The 25,255-nt window shown below is 48.9% G+C and overlaps 1 protein-coding gene across 2 annotated transcripts; it reads right to left on the bottom strand.

Annotated features, from left to right (window-relative positions):
* Positions 1-4,028: 4,028 nt before the first annotated feature.
* AKAP1 (A-kinase anchoring protein 1) lies at positions 4,029-13,466 on the bottom strand. 2 transcript variants are annotated; one of them, XM_062615673.1, is made up of 10 exons: positions 12,136-13,463; positions 10,019-10,152; positions 9,515-9,641; positions 8,958-9,088; positions 7,986-8,163; positions 7,369-7,519; positions 6,669-6,736; positions 5,682-5,755; positions 5,157-5,222; positions 4,029-5,009 (listed from the first exon to the last, which is right to left on the bottom strand). In XM_062615673.1, the coding sequence occupies exons 1-10, from the start codon at positions 13,433-13,435 to the stop codon at positions 4,950-4,952; spliced, it is 2,289 nt and encodes a 762-aa protein (XP_062471657.1). In that variant the 5' UTR covers positions 13,436-13,463; the 3' UTR covers positions 4,029-4,949. The 2 variants fall into 2 exon arrangements, with proteins under 2 accessions (XP_062471657.1, XP_062471659.1); XM_062615675.1 differs by lacking the exons at positions 9,515-9,641; positions 10,019-10,152 and having other exon boundaries at positions 12,136-13,466.
* Between the last annotated feature and the right edge of the window lie 11,789 nt (positions 13,467-25,255).

Here is a 25,255-nt window from a genome sequence, read left to right as displayed (position 1 = left end):
ATTAACTTTAAGATGTTAAATAAGAAGAACAAAGATGTTAGACATGGGCTAGATGATGAATTGAGCTCAGAGGAGAAAACAGCCCAGGCAGTCAGGTGCAAAGGTGCTGTGTGTACAGGGGATGCGATGCAGAGGAGACAGTGAGTGAGATATTGATTTGACAACCAGATGAGCTGAAATCCTGAATGCAGTGGAGATGCTGATTGGAAAAAGTAGATGGAGAGGCAGGGTATCACAAGACAAACAGCCGAGATGCATGAGATGTTATGGAAAATAGAAGGTCATCGTGATCCATGAAATTCTCTACAGAAACGGAAGTGGAGATCGCAGGGAGACAGCAGATGTTTCCATGCCAAGACAATGATGGAACCATAATTACAGTGAGATAGAGCATCCTGCATAGTCACAGCAACAAAGAAACAAAACAAAACCCCAAACCAGACACATTTGATTGGCAACTGGAAAAGGCTACAGAAAGGTAATAAGCATTTAGCCCTTCTATTACCCAGGAATCAGACGAGTGGAAGAAAGAGTGCACCTCTTCACTACAGAGCAAGAACAGTGGCAGAGAGGTCAAGCTGCTAACAAAAGTCCACGTATTTATATGGATCTCTCACACGACAGAGCCAGGGCCTCAGAAGCAGCTTTTCCTCCCCATTTTCCGTAAGGGGGGGGGGGTCCAGGCGCATACAGCCTGAGGCTGGGCTCTTCAACAGGGAACAGGGTAAGTTCCTTGGTGTTCCTCGGCAAACCCATCCTAGGTGTCTTGCTGAAGGGCAAAACCTGAGTAAGCAGCAAGCACATACCATGAGCCCCCACCCCAGAAGCTTCAGACGCATCACTGGGAACACAACAGCCCAGTTCACACAAAGCAAAGGCAACTAAAGGAGGAAAATCACAACCACACGGGGAGCAGAGCAGCACAGAGCACTACAGGAGATAAAAAAGAGCCCTCAAATGCGTGTGTCTGCGTGGACCCCACCACAGGTCCCCAGCCTGACTGAGACCCGTGCAAGAGCCAGGCTTCTTTGCAAGATGATTTATCCTCCAGTTTGTCACACTCTGCACCTGGTAACACAAGCTCACATCCAAGCAGATGTACACAGTGCTCACTGCCATTGAGCACTGAGAGCAGGTTTGAATTACTTCTGTTGGGTCTTAATAAACAAAGTGAGATTACAGCAGTGATATACAGCATCCTTCACCTACCTAAAGGCTCCTAAAAGCACTGGGTTTGCCTGTGTAGAGTAATGCCATGCTTTCAGTTTGTGATCTGTCTCAAATACAAATGGGCCTAGAAACATGAAAATAAGGTTTGAATTTGTTGTAATTAAACAAAATAAGAACACCTTCACGCACTACCTTTGCAGCATCTCAACGGGAATTTCCTTCTCTGACTCACTGGTACTTGTCTGGCCGTTGCCTCTTTGCATAGAGCAAACGGAACTGTGCTTTTCAGTACCCACAAGTCCATTTTTCAGCACAAGCACAATTTGCTCGCTTCACTTTGGCTGGGGGTGGGAAAGATACTATCTGATTGAAGACGCAATCTTGGTTCTGTGCTCTGGGGTAGCTGTGTGCAGAAAGCTGTGTTTCCACCAGAGGAAAACCCAAGCAAATCAGGGGTCAGTCTCTGCAAGGGAAAAGTAACACTTTTGCGTTATCATCTCAAGTCCAGAAGCTGTGTAAGGGCAAATCGGCACAAGCAGAGATACAATCTGGACCTGCGAGCAGAGAAGAACATCCAAAGCATGTAAATCAAGGTCCTATAGCCGCATCTTATGGCTCAAGATGACACGTATTCCTTCAAGGACTGAGAGCCGGAATAGCTGCGCTTCCAGTGCGGAAACCACCCAGAGCGGCAGCCGGCGGCGATGCTCGGCTGAGGCTCGAGTGCCATCTGCTGCTCTCCCACTGCTCCCAGTGCTCCATGGGACAGGCAACGAGCACCACGCTTTGCTCACCCAGCTCGGCTCTGGAGCTGAGGGTCCCTGTTCTCATGCTTAAAACAAGACCACCAAACCCTAGTGGCCTCCTGGGGAAGGTGCAACATGAATCATAGTAAGTCCCTTTGAGCCCATCTCCCCTCTCCCAGGGGAAGGCTGAAACCTTGCTACAGTCACAGCTACAGCACAACTCCTGTCACCTCCTGCTCTCCACAAGGATGGAGAACACCTTCATAAGGAGCCAACCCTGGTTTTAGACACCAAAATACTCACCTTGGAATCTGCAGCAGCTTTTCTACTCGATTCAGCAAAAGAAGGAAAGCTTCTGGCATGCATTCACCTCAGGAAAAGCACTACAGGGCTAGGAAAGCCCAGGCTGGGTGTCAGGGAGGAGGTATGGTATCCACCAGCTCCAGCCCTAGGTGCTAAATACCTCAGATGCTTCAGCCTGGAACAGAGACAGGTGACAGAGAAGTCTATAAACTCGCAGGCAGCATAGACAAGCCAAAGCAGGGGCCATTACTCACTTTTCCATGGTCTCAGGAGGGTGGATTAGCCAGGGATGCTTCCAGGCAATCCAGGAAACAAACAGGAAGCACTTTTTCTACTTTGTTTTTTTTATTCTTTTAGCAAAACATAACAGAGTTTCCTCGGCCTGCAGAGAACATCTAGAGCTTCTCGGGAATGGACACGCAGCAGGTATGAAGCTTGTCTGGTTTCATCCTCAACTTGTGAGCCTCCTGCTTTTGGTGGAGCTGAACTTGGGTGGCCGCAGGTCTTGTAAGGATCTCCAGACTTGCCTGTTCTGGGTGCTTCCTGCTAATACCCTGCTTAGAAAACCGCTCCTTTGCTCATGAAAACGTGGAGCGCTCCCACCACCAGACACGCCAGCAGCAGGAGGATGCACCACGGCTCCAGAAGTCCAAAAGCAGCACCAGCGCTGGCAGGTTCAAGCTCACAGCATCAAAAGGATTGTCTGATGGTTTCTCTTCAACTCTTTTTGTCTTGTTGCAGTAACTTGTGTTGAACACACTTGGTTCCATGCAGCCCCAGTGGGGTCAGTCCAGCCCGTGCCCTCCCTTTTCCACACAGGGAGGGTGAATACAGCTTACTGCAAGAACAGACTTTTCCGGTTGCAAGGTGCTCAAATATCTTGAGTATTGAGAGCAAGGACAAACTGTTGACATCACTGCATTGCTTGGCTTCAACAAGAAACTTGTCATCATCTTGAAGAGGGGATTTTATAGCCTGCACAACACAAACAGACTCCCAAGTTTCTCTTTTCAATACACAAGGGTGACAAAAGGGACGCCCTGAATCCAGAGTAAGTTAATTCCACAAACACGCAACAGTCTCAAAGCCTTGAGTACCAGTGCTCAGACTAAGGCTTTCTAATAAGTAATTCACCATAAAAAATAAACCTGGGTTTCAGCTGGAAGTAAAATGAAGCCCTGGAGATTTGAAGCTTGACCTTTCTGCATCTCTTGCAAAGCCAGGATCAGGGTCTGAGCTCACCTGCTTACCCCATTAAGCTCCCTTCCCAGCCCTACATCATAGGAGATCAGGAAATGAAGGCTCTCAGTCATCACAGTTTGATTAAGACAGCTTAAAATTTGAGCTTTAATTGAAATGGAAAGAAACATTCCAAGATAATAGGTTTTATAGATTTCACTTAGTTACCAAATTGAGTTTTCACTGGATGTTACTGCAAACATGAACGTTAAACCATAAGCACTGAATAGGAGAGAACTCAAAAGAGAGAGATATAACCATATCATATCAGAAGGGCTGCACCAAATGCTTTTGTAGGGAACTATCCAAACACTGACATGTTAGCTCATAGGATGCAAAGACATACTTGAATCCACCTGAAAAAGCTTCTGAGGACTGACTGCATCAACATCTTCCTGGTGAGTATCTTCTCTGCCAGCCATAAATGCCAGCTCAATACACACCTAACATGATACACATTAGAGGCCACACGTTTAAAGAGTACCAAGTCAGCTTAAATTATTTGAGCAGAATTTTAAATACGTCATAGAAATCTCAAAAGAAAAAAAAGAAAAATAAAAGGAAAGAGAGGAGAACACCACTGCAGCTTTAATGCCAAGTTATCGCTTTCTTTTTAAACAGAACTGTACAGCAACATAATAAAGAACGCAGTGATGACAACTCCAACCAGACAGCAACCTAGTGGAATCCTAATCCTGTATACAGCAGAGCTGAAACACTCCCAACATTCAGATGCTCCAATGTTGGCTACCCTAATGCACTCCAAACCAGTTCTACCTACAGAGGACATTTTGGTGTGAAAAAGTTTCTGTAAAGTTCCCTTTGTTTCCAGTGTTTTTCTTGTACAAAATATTACAGTGTTGGGTTTTTTATATATATTTACAGACTTGCACAGCTAGAAAAATATAAACTACAATTGGGCTTGGCAATCAGTTCTTTTCTTTAAATACACATCATTTCAGAGCAAAAATTGTAGTGGTAACACATCCTGCCTTCAAGCATCTGCACAGAGCAGCTTTCTTCCTTAAGCGTATCAAGCCTAAAAACCATGACTGCAGTGAGACAGGTGCCACAGTAAGTGCAACGAATGCAATTCATCTACCTCCTGGCATAAGGAAGACACAAGATGAATATTGTTTATGCAGGTTAGTGGCACAATATAGAGAAATCCATAACTGAACATTAAATTCCTTAATCACATTCATTAATTTCATAGGCAGAGCCTGTTAAAAAAGGACAACCAATGGAACTTGGAAGGAAAAGCAGACACTAAGTTCATGGGTATTATACATGTGGAACGACCACAGCTTAAAGGGCATTTGCTACCTTCGAACGAGCCGTAAGGTTTTAAGGTTTTTCCCATTCAGCTTTTGAGTAGAGGCCAGAGAGGATTTTTTGCTTTAAAGCTACAGTATTTGTCATTATGGCTTTTAATAACCCCGCCTTTCACTGAGATGAGGTATGTGTTTCTAGGGAAATGGTAGGACATTGCTAGTAGTCAAGCCACCGAGCAAGGCCTCTTTCCACCAGAGTTCTGTTTACGGACACCACCTAAAGGGAGGTGAAAAGAAAGAAAACAAAAAGTAGAAAGGTGAACAAGCCATTAGAAAAAAAAAAACAATTGGCAAGTTCCTAATCAACAGTAGAAAGCCTGCATTAGCATCAACTCCAACAGAATAGGTATGTCAACACACGTACCTCATCGCCCATCAAGTTCCACAGCTGTATCAGTGGCAGTCCTGTTGCACTGTCATAATTTGTGACCTGGAAACACAGAAAAAACAGAGTGGGCAGCAGTTGTGGTGTGAGCCATGAAGGATGCAAGGCCAGCATCATTCACTCCCTGTCAGATACCCCTTCCTATGTGTAGGCTGCAGGAAATGCAGCTCCTGCCACCAGGCAGCAGCTGGAACACCCTGTGGGCAAGTTCACTTTCATCACTCAAATCTGTACCCTGGCTTTCTGCCCACATCACTCACAAGAGGGAATACTCATCCCTTTCCAAGCCACACAGCCCTCAGCAGTAACTGATGCTTCACCAGGAAGTTCTCAGCACCACGATTTCTCAGCAAGCCCCTGCCCAGCAGCCAGACTTCCAGGCTCTGGCTTTGTTGTCTGTTTTCACACACACGCAGGATGTGGGCTGCACAGAGTCGCAGCAGCAGCAGCACCATCAGCAGCAGCACCATCAGCAGCAGGACTTTCCCCAACAGCTCCACGTACCTGCGCCACAAGGACTGCGCCTCTGGTCATCTCACCAACAGCCGCGTCAGCTTCAGGGGAGAAGTGATCCTCATCTTGGGGAGGAGCAGGAGAAAACAAAGCAGGGTCACAGGCTTTAAAGGCCAGAAAGGACTATTAAGCTCATCTTGCCTGACCTCCTACACCCATTAGGCCAGTGAATCCTCACCCACTGTCGCTGAAACCAGCTTATTAAGCTGGAGATCACACAAGCATTATGCCTGCTGTGGTGCTGAAGGGAAGAATGAAGTGGTTTCTAAAGCCACTAGCTAAGTTAATATGAATTTAAGTGGCTGATGAATTAGGAGGCTTTAAAGATAGAAAACTGCCTATCTGCAGTACCTTTGAGCTGTCATTAGTATTTTGATCCTTAATAAACTAAGCTCAAGGGCCTCAGGACTTCACTGACCCTGAAGACACTACTGACCCACCTGACCCCCAGCTCCTACAGAAACCCCTTCCGTACAAGGCAGCTTTTTAGGCCCCCAGCCATCAGGCATCTCTACCACCATGGCACTCTGCCAGGGCTTGAATGGTAGCATTTTGAACACAGAACTATACACATCAGTCACTTCAGTAGGAAAGTATTAGATATTGGCTTAACACATTAAAACTAAGCTCGCATTTACAGCTACTTTATGACAGAAGGTGGCAGAGTAGTTACAGCTACTTCACTTAATACACTGCCAGCCCTGCCAACTTGCTCTTTAGGAGAGTAATTCACTCTCTCCTCCAAGCAGGAAAAAGCCTGGACATTTATCATCTTTCCCCTGGAGTCTGACAGGTTCTGCCATGCTAGCACATTTAGAAGGATAAAATTCATTCTTTCCAGTCCTTGCTCTAGTCACACCAAAGGCTGTGCTTGCAATAGGAGAGGGAAGGTTCAGGCACAATCATCGCTTGCCCACTGCTGGCACCCACTGACACTGCAGGAGGGCCGCCAATAGTAGCTGTCAGGAGCTCCATTACCTGGAAGAGGCACCACATTGTCCAGTAAAACTTCTGCTCCTTGGAAAGGCAGCGATAAAAAGTCAGACCTTAAAGAAAAGAGAAGCCATCAGAATGAGAACAGGGCTTTAAGTCACTCCTGTATTCTTTCAGGTGACATTGATTAATCAGTTGCTGTAACAGGGATTTAGTTTAAAATTGACAACAGTCCAAAACAACCTCCCAGCAACCTAAGCAGCAGCAATCCATTGTCTCATGAGCATGCCAGGTTGGACTGGGCTCCAAGCAAAAGCCACCTCCACCATGGAGCCTGGACTGCTTTCCTCCTACCTCTGGGCACAATCAGGTATTTAATGGGCTTGTGTAAGAAAACCCTCATCCAATACAGCTCTTCCAGACAGTGGGGCTGGAGCATAGAGAATCCCAATCTTATCCCTAGCTCAGCAACTAACGACACCTTGGGGCCTCCCAAAGGCATCCTTTTGCTCAGCTGCCACGCTGAAGTGACAGAAGTCACAATTTCCTCTTCCCTCCCCTTCAAGAAAGCCTTGCAAGAGCTTGCTGTGCTGCCAGGGAGCCCACCCCTGCTGCTGAGACAAACTTTTCTACCAATTCCCACTTCAGCTGTGGAAAAACCTAGAAGTAATTCAAACAATACAGATGCCTCTGATGAAGATTTGAGCCAGATATGGCCTCAGGCCATGGAAGAGGAGCTAGAGACCTGATTTGTCTGAGTGTGTCGACCTTCACTTTGTCATATCCTCCATAGTCGACATATCTGAGTTCTACTTCACTGGTCTCTTCAAAGTAGCTGATAACTTGAGCCCGTAGCCATGCCCCATCCAGGCCTGGAGCTGCACAGATAATACCAACTGCAGAACATAAGGGTAGAGAGAAGAAAGCTCAGTGGATTTCCAGAAATCAGCACTTCAGGCGTTAGTTATGACTAATAACTCCTTTCCACACGATGCACCCTCCACTTTAGACCATGTACAGACAGTGACACGATGAAGATGTGGGAGTAGCTCCACACTTTGTCAGCAAAAATATATCGGGTGCCAGGTAGATAAGAAATAAACCAAGACTGACTTCTCTCCTTCTGAATTTCAATGTGCAACTAAGTGGCCGGAGAGGTATTCAGGGATGAGTGGGGTAAGGAAGAACAGAGCAACGCCTTGTGCTTTACCTATTAAGAAAAGCCCAAATAAATGGAATAACAAACGAACTGTCACATCTCACGCACTGGGAAGCCTCCCAAGCCTACCTCAGGGCAGCAGGATTTCACATGACCCTCCAGGTTTCTCAAGTGAACAGTCTGTGAGCAGCCAAGTTACTTGCCTTCTACTGGAGTTGGCAGGGTTGGAATTGCAGGTTGAGAGTAGCAGACAGACATCTGCTGTTCAAGGCTCCTCAGGACATGGAAAGTGGGGTGAGTGTGCTGCTGCAGGAACATGTGCCCTGCATCGACTTGGTGCGCCACGACCACCTCCACAGTCACTCCATCCGGGAGGAAGAGCTGTCACGTGGAGGAAAGAAGCTCTCATTAGCGTTCACTGCAACTCAAGCTTCATTCGCAGCAGCTCCCTGTTCCACCAGCACCTCCTGAGGCTTACAGCCGTGGCAAAGTAGTATTTCACTTCTAAAGACTGCTCTGGATCAGGAGCAGAAGGCTACCCATTGTTAACTCCCTGCTGTTCTCAAGGAAATCAGACTTGGGCTGGGGCCCTTCTTGTACCCAAAAAGACTATCAGCACAGAGCAGCTGCAAGACTCATTTACCCAAGAGATCAGCGAGCAGAGTCAGGAACGATGGGTCAAGCCATGCTGCACTATCAACACTGTGCAACTTGCCAGGATTCCCTGCCCATGGAGGTTTTAAACATCAAGGTAATCTTCACAGGGATTGTCCAAGATTTGTCACAGAAGCCTCATTTTCAAAGTCATTTTCCCTGGCTGCTAGAGAGCCACTGTGCTGGGCAGCTTCTGAGCATTACTGTGCTTGGAATACATCCAAAATGCCTTTAATTTGCCAGCATAAATTCAATTCTCTAGAATAAAGCCTATCTTCACATCCATGGAAACAGTTATGTGCACAGTCACTACAGGCACAATGGGAACAGTAGTGGAAGAACAGGTAGGTAAACCTGATCTCTTAACAGTAAAATCAACCAGACAACAACCAGCCACACAAAATCAAACTTGGTTTGAGGGCATCTGTGAGCCAGCGACATGGATACAGCATCCTACAATGGCAGTGACCAGCAACAGCCTTCCACCCTGACATCAGCATAGCCAGCAAGCTGGGACTCACCCAGGCAGTCATAAGGAGGGAATGAAGTGTCAGTGGTGCTGGTGGAGGTAGATCGTGGACATTGGCAAGACACAGCTCCTTGAACTTCATGCCAATCAGGCTCAGTACTTTTTCTACTTGATGCGGGAAACCTGGAAGACAGAAGTTCCACAGAAGGTCTGTAGCACAGATTTGGTGAGGACAACCCCAGCCTTGCCACATGAATCAACACAGCTGCCAGAAGCCTTCTGCACTACAGCAACAACTTCAGTTTCAGCAGATTGGCCATGTAACTGATACACATCCCATAGCTCCTCCTGGAGGCCCGAAGTGATCCTACAGATGGTGTTGCTTAAACTACAGCAGATGAAGACATTAAAACACATTCTCACCTCTAGAACAGGGCTCACATGCCAAGGCACAGGTGACCTGGCACAGACCTCTACTGTAACAGCACTGAAGAGAAAGCTTTGTAAAGCACTGGACTAAGAGGCACTAACCCTGTTTGAACTCCTTGCCCATCTAATTAAGGCCCCCAAGGTACGTATTAGACAGTGAATTAAGAGACTTTCACTTACCTTCAATGTGACAGACCTGGGAATCATGGAAATAAGGCTTTGTCGAGACATAGATTTTGGCACCAGATTTCTGCCTCAGGAAGCTCATAAATTTTCCTTGTCTGCCAATCAAGCGGCCAACTAATTCCTTTATGAAGGGGACAAGAAAGCAACAGTCAGCAAGAGAAATATTGATCAACCAACGCTGTTCTCTGCAGCTTATTTCATCACCTGCTCTTAATAACTGTGTACCCTCAAAACCTTCTGAATGCTTTCAAAGCATCTGACCAACAGATTGGGGTGGAAGATCATGAGGAATAATGAGTGCCACAGCCTTGAGTGCCTCATGTTTACAGTTTGTCCTGGCTCTTCCCTCCTGCTGAGTCCTAATGGGAGCGAATCACTTAAACCCTCCTGTGTTGTTGATGCCCTTGAGAAGGCACCAAGCCAGTGCAGGACAGGAAGAGCCAGAAGACGGCTGTGTAGGGCAGGGCAGGATGCAGGAGCAGGCCAGCAGCTGCTTACCTTTGGGACTTCTATTTCCCAGATGACGTGGTCACACTTGCTGGTTTCTCTCCCTATCTTAGTGTTCTGCTGAGTCACTGCGTTCTTCATGGCACAGCCACTGTTCACAAAGTCCGTACCACATTCATCCAATCCTGCAAGACATGCACATGTGTCAGCATTCAGACAACCCCCCCAGTCCAGCTCCCAGGCACAAAGCCATGAAAAGACATCATTTCATAGAGGGGTTACATAGAGCTGTTCTCATGCCTTCACTCAGGGTGCTCCTGTATCGGGTTCTCCAGTGTGTCAGAAAGGGTTCCCATCACATGCAGCCTACTGAAAGTTTCCTTTTATTCCTAGAGAAAAGCCTGCACAGCTCTGGGAATGCCACAGGAAGCAGCCCGACTTGAGCCAGCATCCTTCAAACACAGCGACCTCTTACACAGCGGCTGACACAGACACCAGAAGCCAAAGTTACCAAAAGCTGAAGGAGAGCCTGCTGCTGCCCAAGGAATTCTGCATTCCACCCACGGCCGGGGCAGGGCTCTTCACAGGGAGTTTAGCAGGCAAGGAGGGACGTGCAACCTATTCATCTGCTCTTTGTGCTGACATTACACTCCTGCCCCAGCAGATGGTGCACAGGGACCTGAGTGCCAGGGGTGGCCCACTGCTAGCGGGGGTAGGGGATTGCCTGTTGCCCAAATCGCTCATATGCCTGAGGAAGCAAGGTGCCAGAGCCAAGCTACAGCTTCTTCCCAAACCATCAGCTGATACCACGAACGTTTCTACTTGGGAGGGGGACAAACTCGAACCTCTTCCTCCTGGTCGCATCCCAGATACAAGCAGTGTGACACATGGCTGATCCTTCCTTCAGATTAACAAGCAGAAGCATGAAGACCCTCACTTGCCTGCAAGTATTCAGGCCATCCAGTGCAGGACCAAAGAGAAAAATAAACCAAACACCTGCTTCCAGGGCAGGACCAAAGAGAAAAATAAACCAAACACTTGCTTCACATTTGCCACATCTTAACTAGGAACACAGCACAGATGCCTGGAAAGGCAAGGATGGGGATGGAAGCCTCAAAGCCTGGGTGTGAGGCTCAGCTGTGTGACCTCTGATCCCACATTAGCACCCTGCTCTGTCCCCTCTCCCTGCCCATCAGCTGTCTGGGTGTTGAGGTCTCAGCTCATCACCATCAGGCTCCACAACACATTTGTACCTTTTGCCACACCAGCATTCACAACAAGGCAAACCCACCATCTTCCTACAGTGATTCTCACTAAAGGAAATGTTCTGTGGGTTTAATCCTTAATTGTTGGCAAACTCAGTGCACATGCCTTGCAACAAGCAGCCTTCCAACTACGCCGCAGCAATTACAAAAGGCACCCTGTCATTAAGGGCTGTTGGCACCACAGGGTCTTCTAAAGGACTTGAACATCCATCCCAAGGTCACACAGGTTAACATTTGCTCAGACAGCTTTTCGTTCTGCCACATACACATCAGCCAGGGTCCAGAAGGCAAAAGCAACATAGACAGATGGGGAAACTCCATGACCACTGCTCCCTGTTGGGATTTCTTGGCCCGCACCTTCCCTTCCAGGTAAAAAGGCTTCGGGGGAATTGGTCTGCAACCAACTGATTTTATCACAGTTCATGAGAGCACTTCCCTGCTTCGTCCAGCAGCACCTCAGAAACCTGCCTCATGGCCCCTTACAGCAGCAGCTCACAGGGAAGAGCCCAGGGCTTGCTAGAGGCTGCTGGAACTGAAGCAGAAACCATTGGGATGAGCAGGTTTCAAACCAGCAAGGTGTTCAGCAGCCTGGCCTACATCCAGACACAGTTCATTTCACTGGGCTACTCGAGAACATGCTCAGCTTTAGACAAGAAGCTCTGTGCTCAACAGGGACCAGCCTGTTCACCCCTTTGCAGTATACCCTGAAGATCACCCAGCTGACACTGGATCCTACAGAGATACCAATTCTGAGAGCAAATGCAGACCCACCTGCACCTGAGGGCGAAATAGTCATTTACTGGAGAAATTAAACAGGAAGCTTTATCTGCACATCCAGGAGGGTTACAGCACATAAAATGCTTGTTCACCATGGGCGTGTAAGAGGATTTTCAAATTGCTTACCTTGTAGGCAGTCTCCATCTATTCCTGGTGCCTTGCTACACTCATTACACAGGTCTGGACCATCCTCTTGCAGCACTCCATTGCTGTATGGCACTTCATTGTCTTCAGGCAGCTTCAGAGTAGGTTGAGTTTCACTTGGCCCGGAGCTCTGCCCAGCACTTGTGTCTCGGGTTGCAGATAAACTCAGTAACCCTGAATGCTGGCCCGATGCAACAGCCAGCATTGTGCTCTGCAGCGGGCCCTCCACACATGCCCCACCTTCACATGTGGATGTGCTGCATGAAGAGCCCTCCCTAACCAAAGGTGACTTTTCTGGAGAACCTTTGTGGTTCTCCACAGGAGTCCGAACACCTCCTTGGGACTCCCTGCACACAGGGGTCTTCATCTGACAGTCTGTTGTGGCTCCCTCAATGGGGCTTTGTGCTAAACAGCTTGAACATGTAACATCCTGATCCTGTTCCTCTGTCTGTGGGGATGTCAGTACCACAGCATCATTCTGTCCAGCACCGTTCGTATCAGCTACTGCAGCTTCCTCTGCAAGTGTCTGATCAGTGGAAACAGCACTTGCCGTCTCCAGAGGTGCCTCAGCTTGGCTAGCAGCAGCCTGGCAGAGCTGAGTGGACCCATCACTCGCAGCACCTGACAGCACTTCCTCAGTTGCTGCCAAAATGACCTTGGAAACAATCTGTATCGTCACTTGCTCAATTTTCTCAATGTCTTCCTTGCACAAACCCACTCCTCTAACCTTCTCTCTTCTCAATTCATCTCCTTTTGGCTGTGTGTCCTCCTCCTCCTGACACACAGGTACAGTACTGGCAATTGACCTGGACACGTCTTCTTCCCCTGGCTGCTCTGAACAGGCAGGCTCCCAAGGGAGAGAAACACAAGCAGGGACACTCTTTTCGTCTTGAGATCCCGTTTCTTCTAGTTTTTCACTGTCGTTCTCAAGGGTGCTGGGCTGATTCGTTGTCACTGGCAAGGCTGGTGAGAGATCCAGCCTCTCATCAGTGTGACACAGAACAGAGGGCATCGTCAACCCTGCTGTCAGCAGGGAGGTCGAGGTTTTGTTCTCCATGTGCTCCTCTTCCAGCAAGGAGAGCTGTCGTTGCGGAACACATGGTTCTGTTCCTGGTGCTGAATCCTGCTCTGTCACTTCTTCCTGCTGCTCTTCAGCAGCTACTGCTGGTTTCTCTTGATAGGTTCTATGCTTTTTTCTATGGGAATAAATCCACCAGCACCCATAAAGTGCCAGCACTCCAGGTACGGCAAACGTGATGAAACTACGGAAGCATAAAGACATTTTGAAAGTCTCCACAGTTATACCTAGAAGGAGAAACAGAAAGCATCTTACAATAGCCACGGGGAAGGGAACAGGAAGACTAAAGTTTCATAAATGCCTTGAGGTACCTCTAGTAGTAGGAACAGGCTTGTTTTCCATTTGCTTTTTAAATTCACATCTCTGCTCTACAAGAGACCATGGAACAAGATCCTGACCTAAGACCAGGGATCTCTGGACATTTCTCACCATTACAGTCATCAGTTTCACCTTACCCCCCTTTCCACTCGAACCCATTTCACTTTCTTTCCCCTGCCTCCCCTCTGCTACACACAGGGACAGCATCCAGCACTGCAGTCTCTCCAGCAGCAGGCTGGCTTCATAACAGTTTATTCCACATTAAATTCCCTACATGGACAACTGCTACTCTGACTTTGGAGCTGAAAGCTTTCTCTTCAACTTCAGAAAGTGTGTGAACCCTTCCCTGCCTGGACACCCCTGGCACTCATGGGCCAGCCATGCTTCTCCATCTACAAGCCTCCTCTACAAGCCTTCTATGAGGCAGGGCTGAGAGGCCTTTCCATTTCCTTCAGGAAAGCCTGGAGCTGGCACAGAGAGCTGAACTTCCCCACATCCCCAGAACAACGAGTGCAAAGGACACTCAGTTTATATTTTCACTGGGCAGGAATGAAAGCAGAACCCACGTGTCTGACAATGCTTACACACAACAGGCTTTTCTCCAAACGGGCCCCAAGACTTTCACCAGTAAGCAACAAAGATAAAGATTGTTTTCAGGAGATAAAATCCTAGGGGTGGGAACCACCCACTGCAAAAAAACAGTGCTATCGAGTTCCTCTTCAGAAAAATAAAGACGCATAAAAAAGGTGAGACAATCAAGTCAGTCTCTGACTATGCTAACAGAAAACGCCTTTCATTATCAGAGCAAGCCTCCTTCCAGATACCCTCTTTCAGGGCCTTGATTTTCACAGCAGCCGATCACACTCTAGCTAAGGACAAAACCATGCCTCCCTCAGACCCAAACCGAGCATCCGAGACCTGGAGCATTTAATATACACTCCAGATTTCTCACCTCCTCCAGCCCCTAACTCCTATCCCACAGGAACAAACACACAACTTCATCCAAGCTATCTCAGACACCAGCCTGCCTTCTGTACTGCTTGCTGCAGAGTCATACAGTCATCAAGTCACAGAATGGTTTGGCTTGGAAGGGGCCTTAAAGCTCATCCACTTCCAAACCCTTGTCATGGGCAGGGACACTTTCCACTAGAGAAGGTTGCTCCAAGGCCAGCCTGGCTGAGGCAAGTAAAGAGATGAACAGCAGAAACAGGGACTCAAAAATGTCTTGCTCGACCCCAAATCAAAGCTCAGCTGCAGACATGAGTTAAGGAGTCCAGTAACATCTCCAGCATATCGCCAAGGTTGATCTACACAGGAAACTCGAGTCTTGCTCACTCTGTGACACTCATGTCTGATGTCTCTTCAATCCTAGTTCCTTCCAGTCAGACAGCAGGGCTTATTGCTGAGGATGAACTTTCAGTTAACAGCAACATCTGAGACTTGGAATTAAAAAACACACCACCACAATAAATCTAGGCAGTAATTTGGATGCTTGGTTTTTGGAACTTGGTAAGTGGAAAGCATGAAGCCTGTACATACATTCCTGAAACAAAAGATACCCATTTCTGCTCTCCAGCACAATGGCACATTGGGAATGACTTGGGAGTGCTCATCTGCTGCCAGCTTAAGTTGCTGTCATTCATGCAGAACCACTCCACAAGCTGTCTCACAGCGCACCACAAACTCAAAGTAGCTCACAAGTCCATTCCCAGCAAGCTTCCCCGATTAAACAGACAGCCCTATTATCACCTCATTCCCTATTAAGTTGCACCAACTGTACAAACAATGGTCCCACACAATTCTGCAGCACAGGGAGGCAGTAGCAGGATGCCCCACAGAGGGCCAGGCCCATCCCAAAGCCTGACAGACCACGCAATTCCAAGAGTCCTTTTAAACATTAAAATCATTTAAGTTAAAGATCTCTACTCTGTGATGTTTAGATCAGTGGGGATGGTGGGTTAGCTGACCGCTCCATGCAAAGCTTATTTCATTTCATGCTTTTAAATTGACTAGTTTCAGCAAGAGCTGCATTATACTACCAGTGATGGGTTAAATGGGAATTCCACATGCTTCCATCAGCCAGAAAGGGACAAAAGGCAGTGGCTCTGCACAAGACACAAGCAGACATCCTAAAGCACTGGGCTGGCCAGGGGACAGCTGGCATTAACAAACATCTCCTTGCATAAACACGACAGGAAGACTTTGGTGGCCTGATTTTAATATGCCGGTCACAACACCACTTTCATGCGATGCCTTGAAGACAGCCGGTTTTTAACCTGCTCAACACAACCCCTGTAAGATGCAGCACATACTTCTCCCTCATTTCTTCCACAGGGGAGCTCCTACAGCCCACATCCGTTTTGTCCAACAGGTTGAAAAGTGACAAAACCCTCTCTCCATTGCCAACTCGACAGCCAGTTCAGGACCGCAGGAGCAAAGGGATCATTTATACACATGGAGGGGGGGAAGCAAGCCTGGGACTCTCCTGCCAGCAGCAGAACAGAACGTGGCAACTTGTCAAATCACATGGCCTTAAGCAGTGCCAAATTGGAGGAGCCTGGCCCAGCAGCCCCTGCGCTCTCCAGGCAGGAGGAGCCAGCTGGGGAAGCACAGCAGCTCCGGAGGCTTTGGGCCACAGACAAGCAGCCTGGGGAAGCCAGAAACAGTGTGAACACTGCATGCACCAGTGCCGTTCCCCAACGCCCAGGGCTCCGTGCAGTCCTGCACCAGAAACAGTGCGGAGCTCGTACACTGTACGTGGCTGCCCCACACCAGGAGCCACTTCCACTTCTGCCTCCTGGCATGTCAGGAATCCACTCTAAATGTCACACCTTCTATCAACACACGGAGCTGCAGCGAGGGCATGAGGCTTTTCCAACTGGCTAAATAATCCCCACAGTGGGTCAGGATAGGATTAAGACACCAAGGGGAGAAGAGGGGTCAGGCCGCACTCTGAATCTGTATCCTGACCTGATTTATGGAAAACTCCTGGTACAGATCAGGGGGATGAGGACAAGAATGAACCCACACGCTCGCCTACCTTACAAAACAAAGGCAAGGACAGTCAACTTATTCTACTGGCTCACATTAGGCTCCCAGAGCAGTTTTAAGCCACCTCGTTTCTCTCGCCAGCACAAACAACCCTTCAGAAGACACATCCGTATGGAGGCATGAAATCAGACTCTACAGCTCAAAGAGAGTTACAAAGCAGGCATGTTTGTTACGGCACCGGCTGCAAGGGGGATCGCTCCTCCTAACCTGCACACCGAGGGGTTAAGCAAGCAGATATTTATTACACACAGACATGCATATTCCGGCAGGGATATGACAATTAGTTTAGGTACTCGTTATCATAAGTCTCCTCCCTTTTGGCACTTGCGCATTGCCTTCTGATGGTCGTGGGCAGGGGTCTTCAAGATGAAGTAAGCAGTCTTCCTCAGGGTGCACTTTTCACCTTTGGCACAGTCGGATGCCCCAGGAATCACGAATGAGCTGAAACCAGCCATATCTGCAAGTTCCTGATAGCTGGCGAAGATTTCAAACAGTGGGACCTTCGTCCACAAAATTTCCTGCCTCCCAAGCTAGCAGATGGTCGGGAGTCACCGTCTCCAAACTAACTGGTAATTAGAAGGATGGTCACTCATTAGAAGGATGGAAAGAAATAATTCACTCTTGTTAGCAAGACTACTAAATTCTGTTCTCACACCACAGAATTACAACACAAACATTGTTCTCTGTCTTAGACCTAAGTTAAAAGTATCTTAACCCTATGTTTTCCAGGCACTTGCTTTCCTTGTATCAGTATAAGGTTAGAAATGTTTGCAGCACGAGGTTCACAGAGAAGCCAGATAATTCAGTCTCAAGGTCTGAGAGGAATGTTCAGCAGGCACTTGCTCCAGATTTCCAGGGCTTTCCACACACAGGAAGGCCTGCTCTGGGGGCAAGCTGCTTCCAGTCTCTAGAAGAAGGGAGACAAGGACAGTTCCCAAATGATGGAGCCCCCATGCCCTGCAGGGACGTTCCCCACAGCTTCCCTCCTGCCCCAGCACTCGAGAGGTTACGTTTCCAAACCCCAAAAGCAGTGGAAACCAAGGCTGGAATTAAAGACCATCCTGAAGGATCACAGAGCAACCAAGCAGGCAGCTAAACTGGAAATGCAGCTTCAACAGCAGAGACAGGATGACTCCGTGCAGACCCTATAGTCAGAGCACTCAGGAAATAAATCCTATCTGGGTGAAAGAGAACTGGACAAGGCTGGCAGAGTTCAAACTAACTGGGACCACGTGGGCTCTTAAAACTTTCCATGCTAAAAATAACCAGTAGCACATGCTCTGCCTTATAGGAGGCACAGGAACAAAGAACTGGAGGCCGCACCTTTAAAAATCAGTTATTGCACAGAAACAGACTTATTGGACCTACCCTTGCCATCAGGTGTGTTTTCCCTGACAGCTGAATTGGTGCCCATGTCCCCAGGCTGCAGGCCCCGGCACCGCACACTCTGAGCACCAACCAGGCTGTGCAGCCTTCCTATACACCCCTCTCTTCGATAGGGTAAGCAGCCATCACCCAGAGGTGGGGGCCACCACATGCCTCAGTAGCTGCAAGCCCACAAAGACAGGCAGGAGCCAGGCAAGCAAGGTCTCATCTGGATGGCACGTTTGAAAAGAGCTCAACAGGTAAGTGTCTCTGTACTTCAATAATTAAAGGTAAGGGTTGTGCATCAATTTCTTCTGCTTCAAACACCAGTACTGTGAGACAAGAACAGCAAGAGACACCCCTTAAGCAATACCACCTTTTCACAGCCCACTTAACACAGGCTACAGAGCTCAAGAAACAGGCTCCTCTGTGAATGAAAGCTACCAGTGAAGCCACTCCACAACCTTAAACTATTTAAAAACTTAATCCTCCTGCAGAGGGGTAAATTATGACATAAGTAAAAGGCTGAAAAAGTTGGTTGTTATAGAGCTAAAGTAGGGCTGTGGAACAAGACGTGCTACCAACACCAGGCTGTCTTACCTCCGAGATAAAAAGCTGCTCTTGATGTTCTTACAAGAGCTCACTCCCCACCTTTGCAGCTGAGGCTGCTCTGCTCATGGCCCAGGCTTTAGTAGTATTTCATCTTACAGTCACTTGTTCTGTGTCCTCCTCACACCCCAGGCACCAAACACTGTCCCAGCACAGCTCCACACTCCAGCAGCACCACTTCTGGGCCAAAGCAGAACCCCAAAGACTTTCTATGTTACACTCAGTTTGCAATGCAAGTATCAGCCTAGTTAAAGTGCAGCAGGCTTTTTACTGATGTTTTGGCAATCACCAAGGAGCACCTGTATACACTAACACCGACCACCAGCGACCCTCCCAGCAGGCGCTGATCACCCCTGAGCTTAGCGCTCCTGCTACACAACTCATCACAGGTTACACTCAGTAGTTAACACTAACCCTATCTGACTATCGAGCTCCTTAATGCATGTTCTATGCTATTACCTTCTTGCTCCAACCATTTCATCATTTATGGTTTCCTCAGCCGAGGAGTGTCTCCCTGTGAATCCCCCATTACAGACACCGCTTTGCCAGAAAGGCGTCTCAGATGCAGAAGCAGACTTCAGAAACTGCTTTTGCAGCACTTCACCAATAGCACCTCTATCTTCCTTGGCTCTTCCTCAGAATTGGGTGGAAGTTTGTTGCTGGATTTTTTTGCCAGCTTTGGGGTCCTCTCCAGAAGCAGTCAGGTCAAATGTTCTGCCTCAAGCCGCCCAAAAGCCACCCAGAGGGCACACAGCCTTTCTGTCTCACCCATCTTTAAACATCAAAGTCCTCCGATTGAGGCTAATGCACTCTGTGCCCAGGTAGCTCTGACTGGGGAATCAACACTGCTCCTCAAGCCAACGAGGGCTGGAACTGATGATCTTTGATATCACAAAGAACCCACTTAGTGAGAGTTGCTGGGACTTTTTCCAAACAGCAACCTCCCCAACACACCTTCCAGTCCAGATTCAACTCCTTTAAAAGCATTTGGTCTGCTAATTACTTCTAAAATACTCTACAATACAGGCAAAGCACAATTTCACAGAAACTACACCCAATGCTTAGCATTTTGTGTTTGCTTCTCCACAGGGAAGCTCACACAGCCCTTGCTATGGGCAGTAGTGGAGTGTCCACTACAGGGCAGCTTAGAAATTGAAATTTCGAAGCAACCGGCTGAGCCAAGTGCCCGATACCCAGATCGATTCCCACAAAAGAGGCACGTACAACACTCTGGAGCAGAGACTAAAGAAAGCAACGGCTCCCAATATTCTCTGCACACAAGACAAGAACCAGACTTGCATTTTCAAGGAGACAGATTGGCGAGGTTTAAATCACAACACGCTGATACCACTGTAGGAACAGTGAGAAAAGAGGCAGCACCGACCCCAAGCAGGTATCTGTAGAACAGCATCAAGACCTACTCCCTAGATTTACTGTGCACAGCAATGAGAGCTTGATAAGCAGCTCCTCAAAACAAAAGCTGCACTAGACATAAACAGAACACAAGGAGCAGTGGTTTTCAGTTGGAAGGTTTGTGCCTGAGGCTTGGCTTGCTGAGAGCAAGCAGCAGAAGCACCCAGAGAAGAACAGCAAACATTAGTGGAAAATGCACTTTATATTCATCTGCACTAGGAAGGAACTGCAGAGGTTCCAGAGAGTCATTTGGACTGAACAAGCAGGAAGATAACTGGTATGCACTGAACCAGCTTGCTAAGCGAACTTACACAACATACTTGAGACTGATGAGAGAGGCCTCTTTCACTTTGATCTCTATTACAGCAGCACCAATGAGCCCTTGCCCAAATTACACCAGGGGCTGTTCTCAGAGACAGAAAGGCTTCCCCTGAAGACTGCAGGCTGCCTCGGCTTTGGCAGCCCTTCCTTTAAAAAGCAAAGCCAAGACAGATTAAGTCACCTTCCTACGGTCACATCACGCTGAAGGAAAACACATGAAAGGCAAATAGGTGCTCCAACTCGAGAGAGAGGAGCCCATCCTCTCACCAGGCAAACAGAACACTACACTCCAACTTGGAATACTTTAGGGAAGGGATGTGCAGATTTCTTCCCTGCACCCTCAACACCAAAACATTTTCCTTAACTCTGCATTCCAACAAGAAACGCAATACAAGTCCAAGCTAATAACAAGCAAGGCCCTAAGCTTTATGGAGGCACACACTCCAATCCTCATTCCATAGTCCCAATTCCCAGATTCATCCCTATGGAAAGCTAATGTCCCCAACCCAAGAGGCACACGCAGATCATGAGCTTTTGCCAGGAACTGCTGCTATTTATACACAGGAGTCAAAAATCAGCCACAGCACATGCTAAAAGTTTCTCATCCTCATTGCCAGGTGGCAGCAGAGGTCAAAGGCAACCAGGAGCTCTTCAGGTCTACCAGCAGTGATTGTTGAAGGACTTTAAATGATCTTCCATGAAATACTGAGCTCTGCCAGCAGCAAGCTACAGGACCCATAAATTCAGGGTCAGCTTCCAGCCAGGAGCAGCAAAGTGAAACAGAATCCTTGTAGTGGACAACAAAAACCCACAGTAACACAGTTTAAGACAATCGTCTACAGAAGCAGCCAGCGACAGGCAAACTTGTCATCACCTTCAGCAAGCACTACGAAAAACAAACTCAACAGCCTTCATTTCCAGGAAATATTAAGCACCTGCTGAATAAAACAGCTTCCTCCAAGAGTCTGAAAGAAGCTGCCTGAAGTTAATCATCACTTCATGAAGTTTAACCAGCCATCTGCATTAAGAGCACTGTAGTTAGAAATCAGGATTTTAAAAAGCCAGTCATTAGAGCTGAAACATTACACAATTAAAAGTAATTAATTGTTTTAACTTTCGTTATTGCTTCTAAATGTTGCTATGGACACCTCATCTTATTACAGTCTCCCTGGACACCAGAAATAACTGACATCAGGTAAGGGCACATGAAAGACGAGAGCCACGGATAAGTGCAGTTTGTTGCTTTGAAAGCATCATGCTCTTCAGCTAAACCAGCACACTCCACTACTGCAGAAGTATGCATGGACATATGCGTGGACTGAGAGTCAGGCTTCTTTGACCTGGAGAAGGCTCCTGGGAGACCTTACTGCAGCCTTAAAGTACCTTGCTGACAAGAAATCTGGAGAGGGGGTGGAACTGGATGATCTTTAAGGTTCCTGCCAATCCAAACCAGGCTGGAATTCTACAATTTAGTGCACTAGCAGCATCTGCAAGCAAACCAATTAATCAAGAATTAAACTGTGCCATCAAGATACATGCAGTGAAGCTGTACTGTCCTGTATCAGGAGCACAGGTACATGACACTAATAGATGACAGGTACCATATAGTGCACAGTATCTCCACCCTTTGCTCAGTTAGCTCTTTAAAGAATGAAGGGTTTAAGTGACTTGAACCAGGTCACACAGTTCTGCCCTGGCAGAAGAGCAAGCTCAGCTGCACTGCTCCGACAGCTCCGGTCCATGTGCTTCCAAGAGAAAGCCATCCCTCCCTCACGAGTTGTGCCGCGCTCCAGCACGCCACGTGCTCCTCCTTGGTACGCCGCACACACACGCTGGGCTGCAGCTCAGTAGATCATTCACAGGCAGAAAGAAAGCATGACAAAAGGAAAGTTACCATCTCCCACTATTGCCTTCCCCAGCAATAAGCCATTTCCTTTCACCTGAGACAAAGTCCACAGAGGCTCTGGTAACACTCAGCAGGGACAACCACCAACCCCACAGAGGCAGCACAAGACCCTGTGAACATGCAAAGCCAGAATTGCTTCCACTCTGCAGCCCCTTACTTTCCTGTAGCAGACTGGCTGTGGTCAACCACAGCTTCTGCTGCTAATCCTTACTATTGCAGATAACGCTCATTAAAGGGTGCCCATCCATTTTGCATTCCCTGCTTCATGATATAACTTACTGGACTGCGATAAAGAGCTCGGCCAGGCATAGACCAAGCAGCCCCATTCTGGAACATGAGTAACGCGGATCTCACTTGCTTCAAGAAGGGGGCAGAAGAATGAAAAACAAAAGATAAAAGTCAAACAACAAGGCCTTTTTCAGGGAGCAAGGCTACTCAAGCATTCCTTCCTCAGCAGCAGCACAACTTAATTCCTTTGCTCCCGAATGTATTCCAGGCTGGCTTACAAACAAGTAGAAGTCACCGCACTATATGAAAAGCTTGCTAATAACAGTTGTTATCGACCATTACCACAACATAAGCAAGCCTTGCCCTACCAGATGCACAAGAGACAACACAAGGCACCCTTAATCTTCACTACCTCGTCAGCCGCTCTTATGTCATCTCCCGCTTTCATTTCTAAGTAGCTACAGGAGAGTTCACAGCGAGAGTGAATCACATTTAACACCAATTCACACGCTGAGGCCGCTTCCCTCAGCAGTGCCCGGGCTTTGCTACTGGCAACTGGGAAATAAGCAGTCAAACCCACGTCAAACCACTCAGAGACCCCAAAACTACCACAGGTCACCGAGGAGGCCTCGGCACCCCAATGCCTGCTGCACCGCCCGGCGCACAGCACCCCTCAGCTGCCGGCACCCTGGGGGCCCCTTCCCGCCGCAGCCCGGCCCTCAGCACCCCGGTCCCGAGGAGCCCCCCTCCCGCCGGGGGTGACCTGAGGGCCGGACAGCGGCGGCGCTGACCTTGGACGCGGCGGTACCGTGCAGGGGGCTGAGGAGCAGCGGCCCACGGGGCTGACAACGCGGCAGCAGCACCTCAGTCCCTCAGCCCCACACCGAGCGCTGCCGGTGACAGCCCGCGGCCCGCTTCCCGCCGCCGCCGCCTGCGAGGCCTGGCAGCGCCCCGCCGCGGTACTCACGGCCTGTCCGGGGGGCGCCGCGCTCCCCGCGCCGGGCCCGGAGCAGCTCCCGGTGCCGCCGCAGCTCCCGGTGCCGGTGCCGCCGCCGCGCCCACGTGCAGCCCGCCCGGGCCGCCGGGCTCGGACTTGCAGCGGCTCCCGCCGCCCCGCCCGCCCGGCACGCCCCTCTCGCGAGAGGCAGCCCTCTCGCGAGATCCCGTCGCCTCAGACTCTGCGCATGCGCACTCTGCACTCCGCGTTGCCTCGGAGACCGGTACCTCAGCGAGCGGCGCGGCCGTGGCTCCGGTTCGTGTCCGTTCTTCTTGTTCCGTGCCCCGGGCGGGCTCCGGCCGCCTCCGTCCCTCGCTCCCTCCGCGCTGCATTTGGTGGGGAACGCGCGCCCGCTCCTCATGAGGCGAGCGGAGCCGCTGCGGCCCTCTCAGCCCTGGTGGCAGCGCCCGCCGCTGTGGTGTCCCTCACCCTCCGCCCGGGGGCCGCGGCAATGGAGGGTTCCCCGCTGCTGGCGTGGCGCGGCCCGCGGGGGCCCCCTCCAGCCCCGCGGTGTGGGGAGCGCTTCCTGCCCTCAGCCCGCCCGTCGGGGCGCGGAGCTGCCTCCTCTCACTGGCAGGACCTGCTGGGTGCTGTGCATCGGCCAGGCCTTGGGCACCTGAGTCATCTCTTCAAAGGCTTAGGAACGGCTGTTTCCTCTCACAGTTCTTAGAGGCTGCGTCTGAGCGCCCTCACCCACTCCAACTGCTCAGCCCTGTTCTCTGCTGGGATTATAAAGCTCGTTTCTGCCCCAGAGCCAAAGCACTTGATTGTCTCCTTACACAGCCAGACGCTGCTGGCTTCCCCCTTGCTGTTCAAAGAAGTAAACAGAGGTGAGCCTGTCTTATACAAAGCTTTAGACATGCTATGAATGCTTTGCTGGTGACAAAACACGTTAGTAAGCAAGTGCATGAGGCAGCAGGTACAGCAGTGCAGGACTGGAGCTGCCAAGCCTGAGCCAGAGTGCAGCATGAAAACCTGTGTTTGGGCAAGGTTACTGCTTAGCTGTGATAGCACAAAGCTGGAGTTAATGGAGACTTTTGTGTTCATTTTATTGTTAAATACTCGTCGTGTTACCCAAACACACTCTGGCTCCTCACTGCGTGCAGCAAAGAGGTGACTTAGTTTGTCACCGGGCCTGTCTGTGTGGTAACAGAGATGGCTTTGAATTTCCCCATGGAACAACTTACGCTGCTTTTGTATCTTCTGGAAACTCAGAGGGGAAGGTCAGAGAGAAAAAATGGGCCAGGGAGGGATGGCTCAGCAAAAGGGCTTTGGGGCAAGAAGAGGTAGCAGGGAAGAGCAGAGCAAGAAGTGAGACCATAAACCTCCTTGCTCTTGCCAGTAACTGTCTCCTTCTGCAGAGCCCTGTGAGCTTGCCTGGCTGTGAGCAGCTTGCTCTACACTATGTATGTAATGTTGCTGGAGATCTGTTATAAACACCTTAGCAGGACACCAGGCTGCTTTCGTTGGGTTAGCTCACCAGCCTGCCTGGAGTTAAGCCCACTCAGTTGTTTATTTACACATGTATGCAGCAAGCATCACGTTAGAGAGTGCCAGTGAGTAACTTAGGAAAACCACAGTCATGTTTGAGCAGGATTGGCCTTCCGGAATTAGTAATGTGTGGAAGTATTTGTCTATGAAAAGCTCCTGATTTGCCTCAACATTTTTGTTCAGGCAGAAATTGCCAATAAATCCTGCTTAAAGAACAGAAATTGTGCCACGTATGAAGCAGAAAAAACACAACAATGCTCAGACTTTGCCCATTTAATGTCTTTAAAATGAAGAGCTCAGAAGTTTCTGTCAGGAATTCTGCTGA

The sequence above is a fragment of the Pezoporus occidentalis genome, unplaced genomic scaffold (genome assembly GCF_034315485.1).
Source record: "Pezoporus occidentalis ecotype Australia unplaced genomic scaffold, CSIRO_AGI_Poc_V1 ctg183, whole genome shotgun sequence".
In the NCBI taxonomy this organism is placed as follows: Eukaryota; Metazoa; Chordata; class Aves; order Psittaciformes; family Psittacidae; genus Pezoporus; species Pezoporus occidentalis.
Note: the sequence above shows the minus strand (reverse complement) of the source record. Positions and strands in the feature narration are given on the sequence as shown.